We start from the raw sequence: 21,949 nt of genomic DNA, 5'->3' as shown, positions 1-21,949 counted from the left end.
ATTTTTTGAGAGAGAGAGAGAGAGAGAGTTGGAGAGGGGCAGAGAGAGAGGGAGACACAGAATCTGAAGCAGGTTCTAGGCGCTTTCTATCAGCACAGAGCCTGACGTGAGGCTTGAGCCCGCAAACTGTGAGACCATGACTTGAGCTGAAGTCAGACACTTAGCTGACTGAGCCACCCAGGTAGCCCTGAGCATTTGAGTAATTAACCTCCTTTTCCAGACTTTACAGGTTTGTTTTGGCAGAGATAGCTCTTCAGTAGTCAGCTCATTTTAGGTGGGTGTGTCTGTTGGAATGCCTTTGGGCAGGTGGGACCTGCTATTATGGACTTCTTTGGGCAAGGCATCTATTCAAACACTGAAGAGAGGGATGGAGTGTGTTTACCACTGGCTGAAAATACTTGGATATGATTGCTGGCTTGGTTCCCTATCCATATGAAGCTATAGGATGGGGTCCTCTGTTGTCTTATTCTCTGCTCAGACTTACTAGATGTCTGGGACTGGGTCTATATTCAGTAGTAGATGGAGCTATCTTACCTGCTTCTCTGCTCTGGCAGGGCAGCAGCCAGGGCTCAGGACCCATACAAATCATTGTTTGGGGCACAAATCAGGCCTGAGTGTCCACTGAATTCCCTTGTCAGGTGATGCTCTGCAGATGGAGGAAGCCAAGGGCTGCACTCTCTTCGAGTCCCACGGTATGTAGGGCTGTTAGATGGGCTGTGCAGCTTCCTGTGTGCTCTGGTTAAGCTCCCTGCTCAGATAGGCTGCAGGCTGTCTTCAGCAATAAGCAAGGCTATGAATTAGATTCCCTGCCTGGATGCAAGAAGAGGAGCAGCTCTAAAACCAGTACAGCTCTTTGTTGCCTTAACTCAAGCAGACCCACACCACAAGTTCCCTGGCCAAATGAGGCCATTGGCTCTGCAAACTATCACCTCTGTCTGCTCTTCTTTCAGCTCAAGTGTCACTCGGTCACGCAGCTTCCAGGAGTCGTCTCTAGCCCTTCTGGTCAGATGGGGCTGAAGGCAATCTCCACAGTTGGCGGGGCTGTGACTCAGTACCCTTCCTGGGTGTGAGAAAACTGGGCTGTAGGGCTGACAAACTTCTTGTTTGAGGATGTGAATAAGGCAGATCTGCACCCCTCTGGGTTCCCTGGTCAGAGTGTGCTCCCAACTTGGCTCTACAGATGAGCAAAGCCCCTGGTTGAGATTACTATTTGGGCACTGCCAGTATGAACTTGGTCTGCCAACATCCATGTGCTGGTTGTTGCAAGCTCCTCCTCATTCTCTGTCACAGTTATATTTACAGTGGCTGAGCCCTGCAATCCAGTGGTATGAGATCAGAGTAGGGGTTGCCACAGAGTGATCCACCATCCTGGGGTGGGGGGGGCAGTTAGTCCTCCTTTGGGTTCTCTTTTCCACTGGAGGAACTGGAGGCTCAGGAGACATCTCTTCCCGTGGTGCTGCACTGTCCTGAGGGAGGGGCAATGCAGTCAACATGCAGTCGCTTCTCTTACCCCTCTACTACAGTCTGTCTTGGTCTCTGAAGTTCAGGGGGTGCTTCAGCCTCACTCCTGTGTTCTAGGATTCTCTCAGTGGTGTCTGGTTTTGGATAGTTGTTACTTGTTCTTCTTGTGAGGGGGAGCAAATTCAGGAATGATGTATGTCACCATCTTGGTGACATCCCTCTCCCCCAATATTTTGTCAATGTAAATTTTAAAAACATGAAAGGACCCACATAAAAATATAAATGCTAAGGTTACTTGCAGCAAAATATGGCACATTAGAATTATTTAGTAAAAACTTTTATGGTTGAAGGTAGGCACTTCGTAACATTTGGATTTTGGCAAAAGGCAACCGTTTGGTGTCACTATCATAACCTTTCCATTAACTGTATAACTTTTTCAAGGGAGTAGGTTTTTAAAGTATTACAAAAGAAAAGGGAAACAAATTTGACTAAGCTACATATGAATGGAGTTCCACAGAACAGAATCCAAATTTTATTTTCCTCTCTTCTTTTTGTAAATTGTTGTATATCTTTTTTGTCAAGTTCTACGAGTCTACTCCTTGATGTAAAATCCCATGGGAATATTTGGCTTCTAATCTCTTAATCTGAAGAGAAGTATTTGTTGCTTGTGGAACTCAATACGGTTCCCTCCCCCCCCCCCCCCACAGTTGGAATAACCTTTTTCATAATAAAACACTACTTAAAGTCACATGATTTTTAGATAGCAGTAGCTAGCACTTGGCTTTAAGCAGCTGTTGAGTCCCTTTGATCCTGTTTTAGCTGTCAAACTAAATAGAGAAGATTCAACTCTTCCAGTTGTTTTAATTCTTGGAGGCATAGAGACTTACTTCACTCTTGCCTAAAACATGAACAGAATGTTTGGGGCCCAGTGGATCCATCTACCATTTGATTTAGCCGTCCTTTCTAGAGCATGTCTCTATCAGATAGACAGATTCTGTTTGAAGTCTTGGTAATAGAGAACTTCACAAAACAATCTAGTGAATAAGGAAGCTCCAACTCCTCTTTCTTATACTGAAACCAAAGTTCCTTGTTCTCATCCAGAAACCAAAGTTCCTGTAGCTTCCATCCAGTGCTTCACAAACAGTGGAAGACAGAGTGAGCTCTTAGGCACTTGAACAGTATTTATTGATGAACGAAAGAATGAATAATTCTTGTTCCAACTTTTAAAGCAGTGCAGAATATAGTTGTCTCCTTAGGTAGTCCAGGCTGTCCTCCGGTCTTTCCTAATTCTTCTCTTTTCCAGGATCAGTATTGCAATTTCCTTAAGCAACATGATTTTCAGATGTTTTGTCTATCTTGTTACTCTTCTCTGAATGTGCTTACATTGACTGGTACATCTCTTCAAATATGATACCATCAAATCGAGCAGTACGTCAGATGGGGTCAGCTCAGAGAAGGATAAAAACTCAGTGTTTCTTAGCCTGGACATTCTACTCGACATATTGTTTCACCCAAAAATGTATTCCTTAGAGCAAGCCTTTTATTCCAAGCAAGATCTCTGATTGGCACATATTCTGTTCTGGGAGAAGGACTGTTTTCTTGAATTTCCAGGATAAGGAGGGGGTGGAGAACGCTGCGCGGAAGCCTGTGGGGTGGGAGAGTAGGGAGGCGGCAAGTCGGCACAGTATTCCATCTCATGGTCATAACTATAGGGCGGTGGTGCCACTGAAAAAGGAAAGGTAAAGGGCGTCAGACATTTAGCAAATACTTAAGTGTCTACTATGTTTCAGCCACTGGACTGAGCACTTTGGGAGGTGACATAATTTTTGTCTGAAAAAAATCTTAGTTTTATTTGGTTGAAGATGCACGTATATGAAAGGGTAGGTGCTATAAAAAATGGCGCCATTGGCCAAAATGTTTAGAATTGGCTGCTTAGGGAAGTTTCTTGGAATTATGTGAAAGGGCAGATAAATTAAAGACTAGGGGCTAATTCAAGACTGAGCAAAAGCACAGAAGCAGAAGAACACTTTTGTTGAAAGCAAAAAGTACGTGGAGGGTGGAAATGGGAAAAAGTGTTGAGGAATCCGATTGTAGCATCATCATGGAGGGCTCTGAATATCACATAAGGAGTGTGTGATGTGCATTTACCAGATATATATATATATATAATATATATGTATATATATTATATATATATTTAAATATATATTTATATTTATTTATAATATATATAAATATATATATTTAAAATTTTTTTTACATTTATTTATTTTTGAGAGACAGAGCACAAGTGGGGGAGGGGCAGAGAGAGGGAGGGAGACACAGAATCCGAAGCAGGCTCCAGGCTCTGAGCTGTCAGCATAGAACCTGACGTGGGGCTCGAACTCACAAACCGTGAGATCATGACCTGAGCTGAAGTTGGACGCTCAATTGATGGAGCCACCCAGGCACAACAGATATATATATACGTGTATATATATATATACGTGTATGTATATATATATATATATATATATATACATACACGTATATATATATATACACGTATATATATATATTAATATGCTGGTAAATATGCTTTGGGAAGGTGATTGTCTCAGCCATATGGATTGAAGTGGGCAGAAGGAAAGGAGAAATGATGTAATAGCATATGTGAAAGAGTGTAAGGGAGTCATGGCATTGAGTGAAAAAATCAGAAGAGATCTTGAGCAGCTGAGTGCTTACTTGATCACTAGGTAGGTGAAGAAAGAGATGGAGAGTGAAAGAAGGTGTTCAGGTATTGGGCACCCTTTATTGGGCTCCTGCAACTCAGAAGGTCATGGAACCATTATAGGAATAAGAAAAAAAGTGAGGGTTTTTCTCGCTTTAGGCAAGCACGTTTGTGAATAGGAATGAAGAATTTCGTTTTCTAAGTATTGTTTGAAAAATTTTCTTAATTTCTTATTGTTAATATATGTCAGTGTGTTTTAAATCACATTTAATACACTTTATCACGACTCTGTATGGATGTCTATTTTGTAGTGTGCCAATCCCGTGTCGAGGGTTGGAAGAGAAGCACCCCTTATGTACTCCATGTCTTCAAGAACCAATCATTCTGCAACATCTGAGCAACGCCTCTGATGATTTGGCAGTAGTTGAATGATCACCACGATCATGATTCTAATTGGAAATTGACATGCCTTAATGGCTTACTATGAATGTAGCCTAAATCACAGGACTACTGTCATAATAATGCAAAAAATGGCATTTGCATAATAATGCAAAAAAACGTTACAATGGAAGAAAAGAACAAGCAGCATTTCAATAAACTTATTTCTAAAATATCTTCCAGGGACACCTGGCTGGCTCAGTTGGTGGAGCGTGTGACTTTTGATCTTCAGGTGGTGGATTCGAGCACCATGTTGGGTGCAGAGATTACTTAGAAATAAAATCTTTAAAAAAAGTCTTCTAAATTGTGCTCTTACCAATAAGATTACGATAGTGTTCTGATTGATATGCGTGCACAAACATAGGGCTTCACCCTGTATGCAACACGAACAATGTTTCTTCTGGATCCCTTTAACTTGGCTTGCTTTACCAAGAGCTTGATGACTTGAACCACTTACTGATCTGCCTGTACTCAGGGATGTGAGGACACAGGACTGAGTCACCTGAGAAAAGAGGAAAATGGAGACACAGAACTGGGCAGGATGTCCTCTGAGGACTGCTCTCCTGAGCAAAGGCTTTGCCAGTGTCTGGTGGGCTCTACAGGCCAAGGCCTCATGGCAGAGGACACAGCTGTATACAGCTTCTCTAAGCCTGCTTTAATTAAACATTTGGAGTCTGGGCTATCACAAGCTTTGTTTTCTATAACAAAACGGAACAACCCCTGTGGACTCAAAGCACACACTCCCGCTGTATTACACCCACTCCTTTGCTTCATTATATCTAGGAAGACTGAGACAAAGAGATTTATAATATACTTCATCCAAGCCAAGAAATGCAGGCTCCATGTAAAACAGGAAGTTACAGCTGGATACCCATTGAACTGTTTCTTATAAACGTGTGGTTCTAAGCTGTTTTTATACGGAAGGTTTCCCTGCCTCCCACTCGAGGAGCACACGTAGAATGATTCTACAGATCGACTCTGCATCATTCTCTGTCATGAAGCGGTGACAGTGTCTATTTATGTAACAAAGTGTTTATGTTTTGCCATCTGCATTAAAACTGCTAGAGGACATTTCAGTGAGATTCCCTATGGTTTATACAGCTGCATGCTGAACATGAAAATTTAAGACATGATTAGAGCCATATAGCTTTCTACTCATACAGCCTTTGAATTTTGATAAAGTGATAACATAATGCAGAAGAGCAATATTTTGAGGACTGTCCATCATGAAATAAACATGGCACATCTTTTATAATACCAGCTACTGGAAGATACTTTGAAATAAGACTTGTATAACTGTGGACTGTGATAATCTTTCCTTCTTGCGATAATAAGGTTTCACTAGGAAGTAAACTTTTTAAGGTATCAATTCTAGAAAATTCCTGACTGACTCTAAGAGGTTTTGTTCTTAAAGGTCAATCATCTTTCAAAGATGTATGGATGCAGCTGGAGGGATGGTGCCTTTGAAATTCTTTCATAATCAATACTCCAATTCTATGATTTAAGTAGGGAAAATATGCCATTTATCCTTTTTTAAAATTTAAATTTATCTATTTTATTTTGAGAGAAAGAGAAACCACGGGGAGAAGCAGGGGAGGGGCAGAGAGAGAGAAGAGAGTGAGAGATCCAAGCAGGCTCCACATTGCCAACATGGAGCCCGATGCAGTGCTGGACTCACTGATCGCGAGATCATGACCTCAGTTAAAGTCAGATGCTTAACCAACTGAGCCACCCAGGTGCACCTATGCTGTTTATCCTTAATGTCATTATAGTTTTCTACAATATTATAAAATTTACAGACGTTATGTAATTCATAGAAGAAACATAATGCTTTTCATCCACTCAGGCCAACATCTCTAAAGCAAACGTAAAGGGGAAGATGCACAGTGTTACCAAAACATATACAACATTATTTTAAAAAATTTGGAAGCAGGAAAATCATCCATAATTTTGTCGCCATGATTTAACAACTATCTTTATATAATCTCTTCTAGTCATTTATGGTTTTTATATCCTTGTAGTCATGTAAAATGGGTATATGCTTTTTTTTTTACTTTGTATTATAACATAGTCTTTTTCATTCTACTACATATTCTTCATAAACTTTATTGTTAATGTCTGCATATTATTCTGACTCTTCAGTTATTTTGAAATTAACAATTTTTTATTATTATAAATAATGGAGTGATGACTCTTTCTACACATAGGTTTTTTTTGTATTATTATTTTGATTTAGTTTGTTAAAATCAAATTCCAAGAATCAACTAACTGGCTATCACTTAACACTTTGGTAATTTAATGGTAAAAACAATAGCTCTTTATTTTACATTTCTTTGGTAGTAGCTGGATTTCACATTGTTCTACAACTTGTTTGCTGTTTGTAGTTTATATTGGGTGATTTTTAGTTTGTTTTAGGTTGGTAATTTAAAAAGTGGGATCTTAATTCGAATCAAGATATAATTAACATAATATGATATGAACAAATATACAGAAGTGTGTATCTTTTCTAGGTATTTTTCTAAAAATAACTGTCAAAATGATTAATTATATTTTTTTACCTTGACATACCACAGTTGAAAACTTGTACTTAAAATATATGCTTCATCTTTTTTTATCTCTTCTGTGTTGTTTCTAAACTTAGACATTTATCTCCTCTTTCAGATATCTGATACGTAACCAAACTATTTCTGAGGTTTTCCATTTAAATTTATGTTTTATTTTATTTGGTGTATATTTGCATCAAAGTTTATTTTTTCTAAATTTAAAATTTTTGGCTAAGCCAAATTATCTACGTGCCTTCTTAATCCTCATTTTTCACATTGCTTTGTTGTCTCTCCTTTTGTTTGTGAAATTTTAATCTATTTGTTCTATTCCAATGAACAAGGCATGTATTTTTGTACTAATATCCCATTTAGTTATTATTGGTTTTAAATGGTTTTAATATCTGGTAGGCCAGGTGAATCTCATGACTTTTTTTAAACATGTTTCAAAAAAAATTTTTCTTACTAGATAAATTGACATATAGCATCATGTAAGTTTGAGATGTACAAAATGTTGGTTTGACATGTTTATATATTGCAATATGATTACCACCTGTGAAGTTAATAAACAAGGAGCCCATTACACTGAGGTGACTCCACTGTCACGGTATGCAAACCAAGATGTAAGCCTATAAATGCTTCAAAGTTACAAAAAGGCAACCAATCACAAAGAGCCAACTAGGATTTAAGCTGTAGCTGAGCATTTCTTCACTTCCACACTTTCTCTATATAAGGCAGGGTACTCCTAACAACTTCTGGTTGGTGCTGTCTGATTCAGATCAATTTTTGCTCAGATAAACTCTTAAAGTTTTAATATGCCTCAATTTATCTTTTAATATACTTTAGTGTTCGCTTACAACTTATTTTTAATTTTTTAAAAATGCTTATTTATTTTTGAGAGAGAGAGAGAGAGAGAGAGAGTGAAGGAGAGCAGAGAGAGAGAGAGAGACAGAATCTGAATCAGGCTCCAGGCTCTGAGCTGTTATCACAGAGGCCGATGCAGGGCTCAAACTCAACGAATCACAAGACCGTGACCTGAGCTGAAGTTGGCTGCCTAACTGACTGAGCCACCCAGGGCTCCAGCTCACAACTTAATTTTAAAGATAACTCCTAATATTATTGCTAGGAGAAAATCTTCTCCTCCATCGTCTCCCAAATCCCACTACTCACAATTTGCCTGAACCGTACTCAGAGCAAAAGCCCACAGAGCTCCCAGCAGGACCTCTCCACTGCTTCCATCCCCACCACACGGACCCAGTCCTGCCCACTTTTTCTCAATAGTGGCCTAAGATGCACTTCCCAAAAAGATGATATTGTTAGAAGCTGTCATTCCCCTTCCCCTCAGATGACATCGAGACCTAGTCCAGTCATGTTTTACATCTCTCTGTTACCAGAGAAACAAGTTACTAGACAAGCTACGAGAACATCCTTCATTGTAGACCTCTAACTCCGGAAGGCTTTAGGCATGAATTTAATTAATTTTCTAAACTTTCCCCACCCCCTTTCACTGTACTCAGTAGACCACAAAGTCTGTCGTCAGAAAAGCCCTTTGTATCCTCACCTTTTCATCCCTTTACACATTACTCTAGCTCAGAATATGAGGCAGTCTTCTTCTAACTGTGCCTGTTTTCCAGAGAAATGAGATCTGCTGAGAGCGAGAAAAATAAAGGGGTTTTTGAGCTTTTGAGAAGAAGGAAGAATACAGGAGATAATTATCTCAGGAAGTGAACATTCACTTTCTGTTTTCATTCAAGTCAGATCTGTCCTGAGAGGGCAGCTTCCTCTACAGCAGTATTAAATCAGAGGTCTTCTTTTTCTCCCGTATCCTACGTCCTATAGGGCCAGCAGGTGCACTGGGTGTCTTCTGGGATTCTCATAGCCATTTTTCAAACCGTGGCTTATGTTCCCTCTTTAAAAACCTGGGCTCTTTTGTAGCACACACTATGAGATTATACTACTTTCTACTCCTCCTCGTTATCAATACCTGTGGTCTGCTCTGCTCTAGACTCTCATCCATTGAAGATTTAGCATCTGGCCCATTATCTTTCTCCACATCATGACTTCTATTAGCATTGTTGATGATTTCAACATTCATGTGTTGAAGTTAATTTCTAGCCCCAAGATGGAGCTTACTTCTGCCCAGGGTGCTATGGCAGCAAACCAAAGCTTAGATAACCATCATGTCCCTACGAAGCTCCACTTGACCTGGAACTTAGTAGATCCAGTCAGCTAATCCCCAAACCCCAAGCCAACTCTGGGCTCTATACTTACTTCCTGTTCCTTCTCACTCCAAACAAGGTTTATGCGGCAGCCAATCAGATATTTCTTATTTTTCTCTTCTTTGTTCTTTATTTTTTTATCCTCTAAAAGCTCCCTTCCTTCCACCTATTTTGCAGCTCTCTGCATGAAGACTGTCCACTTCATGAAGTGTTAAACAGTATGTTTAACACTTGAACTTTTTTGCCTGCAAAAATCTTTTTCTCACCCTTGCTGTAACCAATAACGGAATGGTACGTATGTAAATCTGACCGCGACTCTTTACCTTTCTAGAATACGCACGCCAACATATCTTGAACTTCACCTAGATTTCCAGTTTCACTGATGGCATTTAAAAAAGTTAATTTAAACTGATGTCACCTCTTTCCTGTCTTCCTATCTTTCTTTATTAAGCTTAGATTTATCATCCATCAGTAAAATTATTTCTGTGCATTTATCAACTTTCTTATCTCTTTTTCTCCCCATTGCCTGATAAATCTCCAATCTTGATTAAATTCAACATTTTGGCTCTCCCAGACTGGTACCTAGGAGCTTAAAGTGGCTAGAGAAAAATGAACAATTAAAACAACTGATTTCACTTTCAAGGAATGACTATATTCTTAAGTGTGGAAACCCTTGGCATTGCTTGGAAATTATGTATTTCTTTAGGTATTTCCCTGCCCCTCTGAGATTCCTTAACTATAAACATCTCCTCAACCCACTTTCAGAACAAGACTTGTTTCTAATTTCTGTAAGAATATAGGCACAATCAGAAGATACTATCCTCCTATCACCAAATCCTTTGATAAGTATATGAAAGTCTTTGTGTGTTCAGTGCAAATACTAATGAGGTTACCCTCATTTGTGAATTCAATGATGCAAATAGATTTTTGATTTCTTTTTTTGAATGTTTAATTACTTTAAAAGAGAGAGACAGTGCATGGGCATGGGAGGGACAAAGGGAGAGGGGAGAGAGCAGGTTCCACTCAGCACAGGACCGGACACAAGCCTTCATCTCATGAACTGTGAGATCATGACCTGAGCTGAAATCAAGAGTTGGCCGCTTAAACAGCTAAGTCACTCAGGGTGCCCCTAGAGTTTTGAGTTTTTTTAAATTCTTTAAAAGCTTTATTTATTTATTTTAAGAAAGAGAGAGCATGAGCAGGGGAAGGGCAGAGAGAGGGAGAGAAAGGATCCCAAGCAGGCTCCGCACTGTCAGTGCAGAGCTTGATGCGGGGCTTGAACTCACAAACCGTGAGATCATGACCTGAGCCGAAATCAAGACTCAGACGTTTAATCGACTAAACCTGCCAGGCACCCTAGAGTTTTGATTTCTTAATGAAATATTTCCAGGAGATTTTAAAGACCACAAGTCAGTTATTTTATAGAATGCTTCTCAACTTGGCTTTGTCAGATTTTTTTTTTTCATGCTTAGATTCAAGCTGTAAACTTTCAACCAGAATCCTACACATACACAATTGTGTCATCTTCAGAGTAACTAATACCCAAAGGTGCAAGATGTCCATCTGTCCTTCTTTGGTGACTTTACTGGCTGGTCAAGATGTTGTTTGATTTCTCTACTGTCTGGTTTCTATCTTTCCCCTTATAACTAGCAGCAAACCTGGGAGTAGATACTTGCAAATGTCCTGCCCCCCTGCAGCCTCTTCCCCCAGATTCAGCATCATTAATGACTCTTGTCCCAAACTTTTTTTTTTAGGTTTATTTGTTTATTTTGAGAGAGGGAGAGAGAAGCATGGAGGGGCGGAGAGAGAGGGGAAGAGAGAGAATCCCAAACAGGCTCCACACTGTCATTGCAGAACCAATGTGGGGCTCAAACCCACGAACCATGAGACCGTGACCTGAGCCGAAACCAAGAGTTGGCTGCCTAATCTACCGAGCCACACAAGCACCGCCCCCCCAACCTTTTCTTATGATGGTTTTAAAAATGATGATTTTTTCCAATTCCACAACCCCTTTCTATATGTATCCTTTGTCATTTTTCTGTTTGCAAGAACTTCCCCCTCCTTTTCCACTGTTTACCCAAATCAGTCTGTCTATCTATCTATCTATCTATCTATCTATCTATCTATCTATCTCTATTTATCTATCTATCTATCAATCATCTATTAGGCAATCAGCAGGGGACTCAACAATGTACTTCAGATCTCAGATTTCTTGATAGCATTGAAATTCCCTGCTTTCCTTTTGTTGATTTTTATATCTTTGCAAAGCCTTCTGTTGTGGTCTTTCTGTATTCTTCTCTTTCAAGTGTGTATCATCCAAACCTATTTTTTAAAAAAGGGTTAGCACAATCACTTTCCTTTGCTCACAATGAAGTTCTGGAAAGTAGTGGAAGTTCTAAGACTTGACAAATAATTGTAATTAAACTGGACACTGTTCACTCTACCCAACATGGCAGGAACAAAAACTATTTTGGAAGGTCATTGTCCAACAAAGTATTGGGGGTGGCAGACTACCTTTTGTCAGTAATCTCTCTAGTGCACAGAAATAGCGTTCACTGCAGGTGTCCTCACTGAGCCCTTTCAGCAAGGAATAAGATGGCCTTGGCCAAATTATTTTCTACTCATGCATGTGGCCCTCAGGCTGTAAGACTATACAATAAATTGGGTGGTTGCCTCATTTATCACAAGGTTATTTCATTACTGTGAGGAAAAATATGTAATATGTCTACAGATGAAAGATTTTGAAAAGCATTCAGTACTACTCTGTGTGTTTTCCTATCTCTTAAGTAAAAGCTTAATTAGTTACTTTGCGAAGGAAATGAGAAGTGATCAAGCACATTATGTTTGTGAAGACCTAGCCTTTTTGCAGTAAAAATGCTTCCACCATAAGGCTTATTATGTTTCTCACGGTATTCGGTTCCCAGAACAATGCATTTACTGAAAATGCACCATGCTGTCGTGATCTGCCAGAATATATGACGCCACTCAAAAACATGTATCCAAGCATGAAATAGAAACTTCAAACCCGAGAAAACATAAGCCCTCACATTCAAATATTTTGTATTTTACATTCTACTTTTATAAAAAATATTAAAAAAATTTTTTTTACATTTACTTATTTTTGATAGAGAGAGAGCACACGTGGGGAAGGGGCAGGGAGAGAAGGAGATACAGAATCCGAAGCAGGCTCCAGGCTCCGAGCTGTCAGCACGGAGCCCGACGCGGGGCTCGAACTCACAGACCGTGAGATCATGACCTGAGCCGAAGTCGGATGCTTAACCGACTGAGCCACCCAGGTGCCCCCCAAAATATTTTTTAATGTTTTAAAATGTTTAATGTTTAATTTAAGCTTTTTTTTGGTCAAGCAAAAGTGTATCTGGGGGCTCCTGCGCTGCTCAGTTTGGTTGAGCGTCCAACTTTGGCTCAGGTCATGATCTCCCAGTTCGTGAGTTCGAGCCCCACGTCGGGCTCCGTGCTGAGAGCTCGGAGCCTGGAGCCTGCTTCGGATCCTATGCCTCCCTCTCTCTCTGACCCTACCCCACTTGCTTTCTCTCTCTCTCTCTCTCAAAGATAAATAAACATTAAGAATTTTTTTTAAAGTGTATCTGGAATATTATCTACAGAGGGCTTCTCCTTGTCTTCTTTCTAGTTAATGTCTCTCTCTGACTCTCCTCTGTTCTCTTGAGTTATGGGCTGACCAGGTAAAAACAGGGAGATGTGAAGAATAAAAAACAACCCCCCCTTTTCTCCCCTTTCCTCGAGTTCTAACATCATTACACTAATCCCAACAATATTTTTACTAAGTTGGAAAGAATCCACATTGTGAATTGCTTTTGTGTGAGTAAAAGCTACATATTCCAGGGTGGAATTTAAAGTAAATTCTCTAGGTTTTTGTATATAACTACATCAGATCTTGTCATGAGTGGTGTTCCTCTCTTGTTCAACTACATCTGTTTATTTTTTTTTTTTTTATTTTTTTTTTTTAATTTATTTTTGGGACAGAGAGAGACAGAGCATGAACGGGGGAGGGGCAGAGAGAGAGGGAGACACAGAACCGGAAACAGGCTCCAGGCTCCGAGCCATCAGCCCAGAGCCTGACGCGGGGCTCGAACTCACGGACCGTGAGATCGTGACCTGGCTGAAGTCGGACGCTTAACCGACTGCGCCACCCAGGCGCCCCAACTACATCTGTTTAAATGGCCATTATGTGCCAGTCCCGGTATTATACTTGGGATTGAGTGGTGAACAGAATAGACAATGATTTCTTCTTTGTGGAGCTAATATTCTAGAAGGAGGGGATGGACAATAAACAGTAAATATAGCAATGAGATAAACTATATGGTATCTTAGAAGATTAAAAGTACTCTGGGGGAAAAAAACTGGGTAGAATAAGGACACCATGGGGAGGGACACAATACACTCTAAAATCGAGTGGGCAGAGCAGCCCTCAGTCAGGAGGTGATTTTTGAGCAAAGAGTTGAATTGAGTGCGGGAGTCCGTGTTCTAGGCAAAGGCCTAAGATGGGAGTGTGCCCTGTTGTGTTCACAGAGCACACGGAGCCTGTTTCTGTGTTCAAGGAAGAGTGTGACTAGAGCCAGAGTGGCAAGAGGGAGTAGAGAACGAAATGACGTCAGACAAATAAAAAGAGGAGCCAGTTCATGCATTGCCTTCTAGCCCCCAGTCAGGAATTTGCCATTTACTTTGGCTAAAATGAGGAACCCCTGGTTTTGACTGTTCCTCTGGAGAGGATACCCCGAGGTGTACCCTCTTTTCTAACGGAGCTGAGAGGGCGCCTGGGTGGCTCAGTTGGTTAAGCGTCCAACTTCAGCTCAGGTCATGATCTCACACTCCGTGGGTTCGAGCCCTGCATCAGGCTTTGTTCTGAAAGCTCAGAGCCTGGAGCCTGCTTCAGATTCTGTGTCTCCCTCTCTCTCTGCCCCTCCCCTGCTCATGCTTTGTCTCTCTCTGTCTCAAAAATAATAAAAAAAAAAACATTAAAAAATAAAAATAAAAATAAAGGAGCTGAGAAAGAACATACAGTGGATGGGAAATTATCTTTTTAAGAATGTATTACATTTAAAACTTGACTCCTTTTTATATGTCAAAATGTACATATACAGACTGACCTAGAAAACTCTACTGTGTAATCACCTATGGCTGGTAGACACAGTGGGCGTGAATTGTCTATTTCTCTTAACTCCGGCTGATTGGGAATTGCGGTCAATGAGACAGGCATTAAAAATACGAATACCTTCAGATGTGAGGTAGATTTTGTTACCTGGATCTAATTAATCTCCATTGAAAGTTAGAGCTTCAATCTACGTTAATTTAGAAATGCCCTACCTTCTTGGAGATGATTGTGGTGGCCTCTTCAATGTTTCCTCTCTCCAAGGCATAGAGCATAACTAACAAATCTGACTCTTCCTTCAGAAGGAGTAAGTGATTGTGCTTACCAGGATAGGAGGAGATGGCATTGATGTGGGTGGTCCTGATGACGCCCACCCGGGTCCCACGGTTGTTTTTCATGCACATGCAGATACATATGGCAATCCCAGCAATGACCCCCATGATGAATACAATTCCAAACACGATGCCAGCAATTGCGGTGCCCCTAAAAAAGAAAAACAAAAGTACATTTGTTGAAAAGGCTCAAAAGTCTTTCAAATACAGCTCCATGACTATGTGACTAATGCTCCTTTACAAATCTTCTTAAGGATAATGTTAAAAAAAAAAAAAAAGGTAATTCCCTGAATCAGTCAAGTGAGTAGTCTTGTGTATTTCAATAGATAGGAAAACGTTATAAGCCGTCAGGGAATCCTCTTTCAGTACAGTAAAACTATCATTCAGATTCTGGTTTTAGAAATCCATATATTTATACAAAACACAATTATCCAGATATGCTCTCGAAAACAATGATTAAAAAAACATTCTGCTGTGTACTTCAGCAGCAAAGAATTTACCTATTGTCTGAGTACACATTTACTGAAAACAATTTGATAAATACCAAAATATTAAAGAAGATTTAACGTTTATCTTTATTAAAACTCTTCACAAAGTAGAACTGGGATTTTTTTTTTTCTTGACAAAACAGAGAAAACCAAACCAAACTTTTTTTTTTTAAGTTTATTTATTTATTTTTGAGACAGAGCGAAAGAGAGCATGAGCTGGGGATGGGCGGGGAGAGAGAGGGAGACACAGAATCCAAAGCAGGCTCCAGGCTCTGAGCTGTCAGCCCAGAGCCCAATGCGGGGCTCGAACCCACAAACTGTGAGATCATGACCTGAACTGAAGTTGGACACTCAACTGACTGAGCCACCCAGGTGCCCCCAAACCAAACAGTTTTAAAAAATTATTCAGAAAACAGTTACGACAAACAATATTCTCATTAAATTTGGAAACAATGCAAGCAACACCTTTGTTCTTTAACGTTATGTTTTTCTCTGGAAGGCTTTTATCTCTCACGACAAAATCATAGAAGGGAAAAATACCGCATGAAAGAATCGCCATTATCATTATGTGCACACAGTATGATTTGTAAGAGTCTACATTTGTCCACATTTTGGAAAGTAATGGGGAAATCTTTGTGAAAAGGTAAATTTTCAACAGGCAGCATCATTTCTAGCAATGCTTTCTGAGGAAATACAGCACGTGTGGGCACAAATAATGTAACAAGGGTATTTCTCAATGTGTTGTTGCTAATAACAAAATATCAGAAGCACCTTAATATCCATATCAAGAAAATTACAAAAAGAAAAAAAATGTAATGCACCAGAGAATGAATCCTATATAGTGACTTAAAAAGGTGAAGAGGTCCACATGGATTGGGGTGAAATGTTCATGGTACCTGGTTAACTTAATACTACAAGTGAAAAGGCAAATGTTCGCAGAATACCAGTATTGACAGATGATTGCAAGGAGAAAATTATATTTTTATATTTCAAAATTTTGAATGTATATCTAAAGATTTATTTTAAACATATGGGATCGGTGCCTGGGTGGCTCAGTTAAGCGTCCGGATTGTCATTTTGGCTCAGGTCATAATCTCACAATTTCCTGAGTTCGAGGCTTACGTAGGGCTCTGCACCAGCAGCATGGAACCTAATTGGGATTCTCTCTCTCTCTCTCTCTCTCTCTCTCTCTCTGCACTGTCTCTGTCTCTCTCAAAATAAATAAATAGACTTTAAACAAAAAACAGTGTATAGACATGGGACAATAAAGAAAAATTTCACTTTCTAATTTGGGTAACTCCCCAGAAGTAACCATTTCAACTCTTTCAAACATTGTTTTAGTACCTTTCTTCTTATTTCTCATTAATACAGTTACATTCCTTTATTTTTTTAAAATGTTTATTCATTGGAGAGAAAGGAGAGAGAGAGCATGCACAAGTGGGGGAGGGGCAGAGAGAGCGAGAGAGAGAGAGAGAGAGAGAGAGAGAGAGAGAGAGATTGAGAGAGAATCCCAAGCAGGCTCCAACATGTCAGTACAGAGGCAGATGAGGGGCTTGAACCCATGAACTGTGATTTCATGACCTGAGCCGAAATCAATAGTCAGACGCTCAACGGACTTGAGCCACCTAGGCGCCCCTTTATTTTTATGGATTATCTATTGGCTCCTCTTACAAGTGTTTGGGAATTTCGATCCCACAGACAAACTTGATCCATGGTTAAATCAGTCATCAGTATTGACATTTACCATGACATCGCTTGCTGCTGAGTCAAGCAAGGTACACTGGTAACTTTCATCTCTCTTACACTTACTTTATGGAATTTCCATGAGTTCCCATCTTTCCATATGCATGTTGCTGTTAGCCCCCACCCCCAAATTCTTAAGAAAATTTTCAAACAGTTACCAGAAGTTGTTAGCATTTTCTTTTCACTAGTATTCTGAAGTTGCATAATGTGCTTGGATTTTTTTTATAAATTATTTTTCCAGTCCCTTAGGATTTTTCATGTCTGGAGACTCATTCTTCAGTTCTTTTTTTTTTTTTTTTTTTTTTTTTTAATTTTTTTTAACATTTTTTTTATTTATTTTTGAGACAGAGAGAGACAGAGCATGAACGGGGGAGGGGCAGAGAGAGAGGGAGACACAGAATCGGAAGCAGGCTCCAGACTCTGAGCCATCAGCCCAGAGCCTGACGCGGGGCTCGAACTCACGGACCACGAGATCGTGACCTGAGCCGAAGTCGGACGCTTAACCGACTGAGCCACCCAGGCGCCCCTCATTCTTCAGTTCTTAAAATTGTTCCATACATGGATGATTTCCGTTCCACCATTTTATGTGTTTCTCTTTCTGGAAGCTTTTTCTGAAATAACTTCCAGGATAACTTCTCTAAGTTTTCTGATCTCTGTTTTCTTGAACTACTTTCTGGGGAACTTCATTGACTTTACCTTCCAAAGTTTTATTGAATTTTCAGTTGTCATATTTTTAATTTCTGGATGCTCTATCTTATCGTCCATTGCACCCACCCCCTTATTGTATAATGTCTTGTTTTGCTTTCATGGATATAGTTTCTTCTAATCTCTGAAGGTACAAATAGATGCTCAACCAACTTGAGCACCCAGGCGCCCCTTTATTTTCATGTATTATCTATTGGCTCCTCTTATAAGAACGGTGTACAATGATGTATACTTTTTTGAAATGTTCTCTTCTACACTTTGTATTTCTTCCTTCCTGTTTAGGTTCCTTTTTATGGATGATTTTGATCCATTTCATGTTTGGCATTTTCCTTAAATGTCTGGTGATCCTGAATTTTCTGCTCTTTAAAAAAGAAGCACTGATTAGCTGCTTGAAAGTTCAGTGTGGAAGGCTACCATTGGACAGATGAAATCCACGGTGTAAGAGCACCCATAGTTTTTTTCTTTGGGGCTGTTCATGGTGCCCAATGAACAGGATCCTCCAATGTTATGTATGAGCCAGCCTGACACTTTCTTGGAGCCTAGAGTTTTGCCTATAAGGGCATGAACTTCCACAAATCCTTGTGCTGTTAACTTAGAGACTTCATCCCACTCTGTTGCGACAGTGGAACCATTCAAAATTAGTCTTCAGTAACATAATTTTTGTGGTTCAAAAGAATGATTTCTAAAGCCAGACTGCCTGGGTTCCAGCTGTAGCTGAGTAACCTTGGGCAAGTTGCTGAATGCCCCCCACCCATCTAGTTTTCTTACTAATTAAACGGAGGTCAGCATGGTGATTATCTGACTCTTTTCTCAGATTTCATATCACGAAATATCTGTACTCCTGGACTCATTTGCCAGATATATATCTGGCATATTTTCATGCCATATAAATATCTATCCTATACTTTTATTTAGTTAGTTATTTCATTAGTTTTTGAGAGAGAGAGTGTGGGCATGATAATCAGGGGAGGGGCAGAGGAAGAGTAAGAGAGAGAATCTTAAGAAGGCTCCACACTGGGTGGAGTGTAAATACACTGGGTGTGGAGGGCTCAATCGCACAACTGTGAGATCATGACCTGAGCCAAAATCAAGAGTGGGCAATGCTTAACTCCCTGAGTCACGCAGGCATCCCTCTATCCTTTTTTATCCTATACTTTGTTTCTATCCTATAATCTGTCCTAGACTTTTCTAAGACAGCTCTGTGATTCTTGTCCCAAACCCTTGAGGCCAGATATTTCTCTTAAATCAGAAATTTTAAGATTTTGTAAAGGGAATATAGTACATACACCCTATATTGTAGGATACTTCTTCCAGGGCCAGTATCCTGAGCACATACACATTTACATTTCCTTAAAAATTTTTTTTTATGTTTTTATTTTATTTATTTCAGAAGAGAGAGAGAGCACCAGCAGGGGAGGGGCAGAGAGAGAGGGAGACACAGAATCGGAAGCAGGCTCCAGGCTGTGAGCTGTCAGCACAGAACCTGATGTGGGCCTCGAACCCACAAACTGTGAGATCATGACCTGAGTGAAGTCAGATGCTTAGCTGACTGAGCCACCCAGGCACCCCCACATTTACATTTCTGCAGTAAAGGTGAGAATATTTTTTTAAGTTTATTAGTTTATTATGAGAGACGCAGAGAGAGATAGAGAGAGAGAGAGGCTGAGAGAGAGGGAAAGAGAAACCCACGCAGGCTCTGAGATGTTAGCGCAGAGCCTGATGCACCGTGAGCTCATGCTCCTGAGCCGAAATCAGGAGTCGGACGCTTAACCAACTGAGTCACCCAGGCGCCCCAGTAAAGGTGAGGAGATACATACATTTGTCATTGTTTTGTTTGGAGGATTTCAGAACTGCAGACCAGGAATTGTGAACACGTATTTGTTCTTTTCAGAAGAGATTTCCTTTTTATGACTTTTCCCGCTCTTAAAAAACAGAATGCCACTAATAATTCCAATAGACTCCAATAGACTTCTTTAAAATATTCCTACATGTTGAGGCACCTGTGTTGCTCAGTCGGTTAAGCTTCTGACACTTGATTTCAGCTCAGGTCATGATCTCGTGGTTTGTGGGATTGAGCCCCGCATGGGGCTCCACATTTGCAACGTGGAGCCTGCTTGGGATTCTCTCTCCTCTCTCTTTGCTCCTCCCCTGCTCATGTACACACACTCTCTCCCTCTCTCAAAATAAATAAATAAGCATTAAAAAAATAAAATACTCCTACATGCATCTTAACTTTGTTAGTAAATTATGAAAGCAGAATGTGAGATGTATTTGGATGTGCCGTTATTAGTACTTAAAGAATGACCGAGTCTAACAATTTAATACATAAGTCTTTTCAAAAAAGAAAGATTTATCAAAGGAAATAATTTGAAATAAGTAAATCAAAAGTCATCTGGAAACCTTTTTATTGTAATTTTGAAGTCCAAATAAGATTGATTTGGTGGGCTTAATTTATGCTTCAGAAGTAATCAATGGCCCAATTATGCAGGCATAGAGTTTCCGAAATGAGTGTGATGGAAGCTGTTAAGGTATCAAGTCGGTACATATTTATATTCATTAATTCATTTTTTAAACAGAGGAAAGTAGAAAACGGGTCACATTTTGTTTTCCTGTTAGCAGCTCCAGCAAAAGTGCCTGCGAGGTCACTACTGAGGGTGCAACTAATGTGTTAAATGAGGTTTCTGATTAAATCATGATTTTGGTGTCCTTGATCTTTCGACACCCATTAGCAACTGTAAATTAGTTATTAAAGACATGGCAAGTAAAACATTTATAGCATTATTTACTCCATTATTAATTAAGAGAAACAATAAACAAGCAGTAACCTTCTGGCACATAAATAATTTGGTTTCGTCAACTGTCGGAAAGAGAGAAGCTATTCGTGTGAGAAATTGGGCATCATAAAGATCTTGAAAAAAAGTGTAGGGAATGTACTTTTTTTTGAAAGAATGGACTGCCAGGTGTACATATTTTCCTTTTTAAGCTTTTATTTTGAAATAGTTATAGATTCCTAGAAAGTTGTAAAAATAGTACGGAGAGATCCTTGTGTCTCTTCCACCCGGTGGCTACAGTACGACATCAAAATCAGGAAGGTGACATTAGGATGAAGCGTGTGCATAGTTCTGTGTCATTTTAACACAGGCAGAGATCATGCAGTCACTATGGCAAGCAAATATTTTGCCCACAAATATTTTCCCCGTGCTGTTTCTTTATAGTTAGACCCATCTCCCTCCTCCCCACCGTTAATAGCTGCTCAAATCACTAGTCTGTTCTCCATTTTTATAATTTTGTCATTTCAAGAGTGTTATGCAAATGGAGTCACGTAGTATATCACCTTTTGAGATGGACTTTTTTACTGAGCATAATACCCTTGGAGCCCATCCTAGCTTTTGTGCATACCAATGCATTCCTTTTTTTTTTTTTCAACCTTTTTTTTTTTCAACTTTTTTTTTTTTTTTTTTTTTTTTTTGGGACAGAGAGAGACAGAGCATGAACAGGGGAGGGGCAGAGAGAGAGGGAGACACAGAATCGGAAGCAGGCTCCAGGCTCCGAGCCATCAGCCCAGAGCCTGACGCAGGGCTCGAACTCACGGACCGCGAGATCGTGACCTGGCTGAAGTCGGACGCTTAACCGACTGCGCCACCCAGGCGCCCCAATGCATTCCTTTTTATCATTAAGTAGTATTTCCTGGTATGGATATAACACAGTTTGGTTATCCAGGACCTATTGTAGGGCATGTTGGTTATTTCCAGTTTTGGCTTTTGCAAATAAAACTGCCATGGACAATCATGTACAGGTTTTTGTGTGGGCATAAGTATTCATGTCTCTGGGATAAATGCCCCAAAGTGGGATTGCTGGGTTATTTGAAAAGTATACGTTCAATCTGAAAAGATACAGCCAAAGTATTTTCCTGAAGGGCTGTACTATTTTACATTCCTACCACCAGAGTATGAGACATCCAGTTTCTCTACATCCCTGCCCGCATTTGGTATTGTCATTATTTTGTATTTTAGTTTTTTTTTTAATAGGCGTGTAGTGATATCTCATTGTGATCTTAACTTACATTCCCTAATGGCTGAGGGCAGGGGTATAAACATCTTTTCATGGGCTTAGTTACCATCTGTGTATTATCTTTTTAAAAAAAATATGTATTTATTTTTGGAAGAGTGCAAGCGGGGGAGGGGC

At 39.9% G+C, this 21,949-nt stretch overlaps 1 protein-coding gene across 1 annotated transcript in view; it reads right to left on the bottom strand.

Moving 5' to 3' along the window:
• Window positions 1-2,155: 2,155 nt before the first annotated feature.
• CYYR1 (cysteine and tyrosine rich 1) overlaps window positions 2,156-21,949 on the bottom strand; it is a 103,235-nt gene continuing 83,441 nt past the window's right edge. Inside the window, exons 3-4 of the mRNA XM_042954748.1 lie at window positions 14,822-14,979; window positions 2,156-3,186 (exon numbers count right to left, since the gene is read on the bottom strand). Of these exons, the coding sequence (XP_042810682.1) occupies window positions 3,002-3,186; window positions 14,822-14,979 (343 nt within the window). The 3' untranslated portion in view covers window positions 2,156-3,001. The remainder of the gene's footprint in view (window positions 3,187-14,821; window positions 14,980-21,949) is intronic.

The sequence above is a fragment of the Panthera leo genome, chromosome C2, assembly GCF_018350215.1.
Source record: "Panthera leo isolate Ple1 chromosome C2, P.leo_Ple1_pat1.1, whole genome shotgun sequence".
Lineage (NCBI taxonomy): Eukaryota > Metazoa > Chordata > Mammalia > Carnivora > Felidae > Panthera > Panthera leo.
This window is presented reverse-complemented; position numbering and strand designations above follow the sequence as displayed.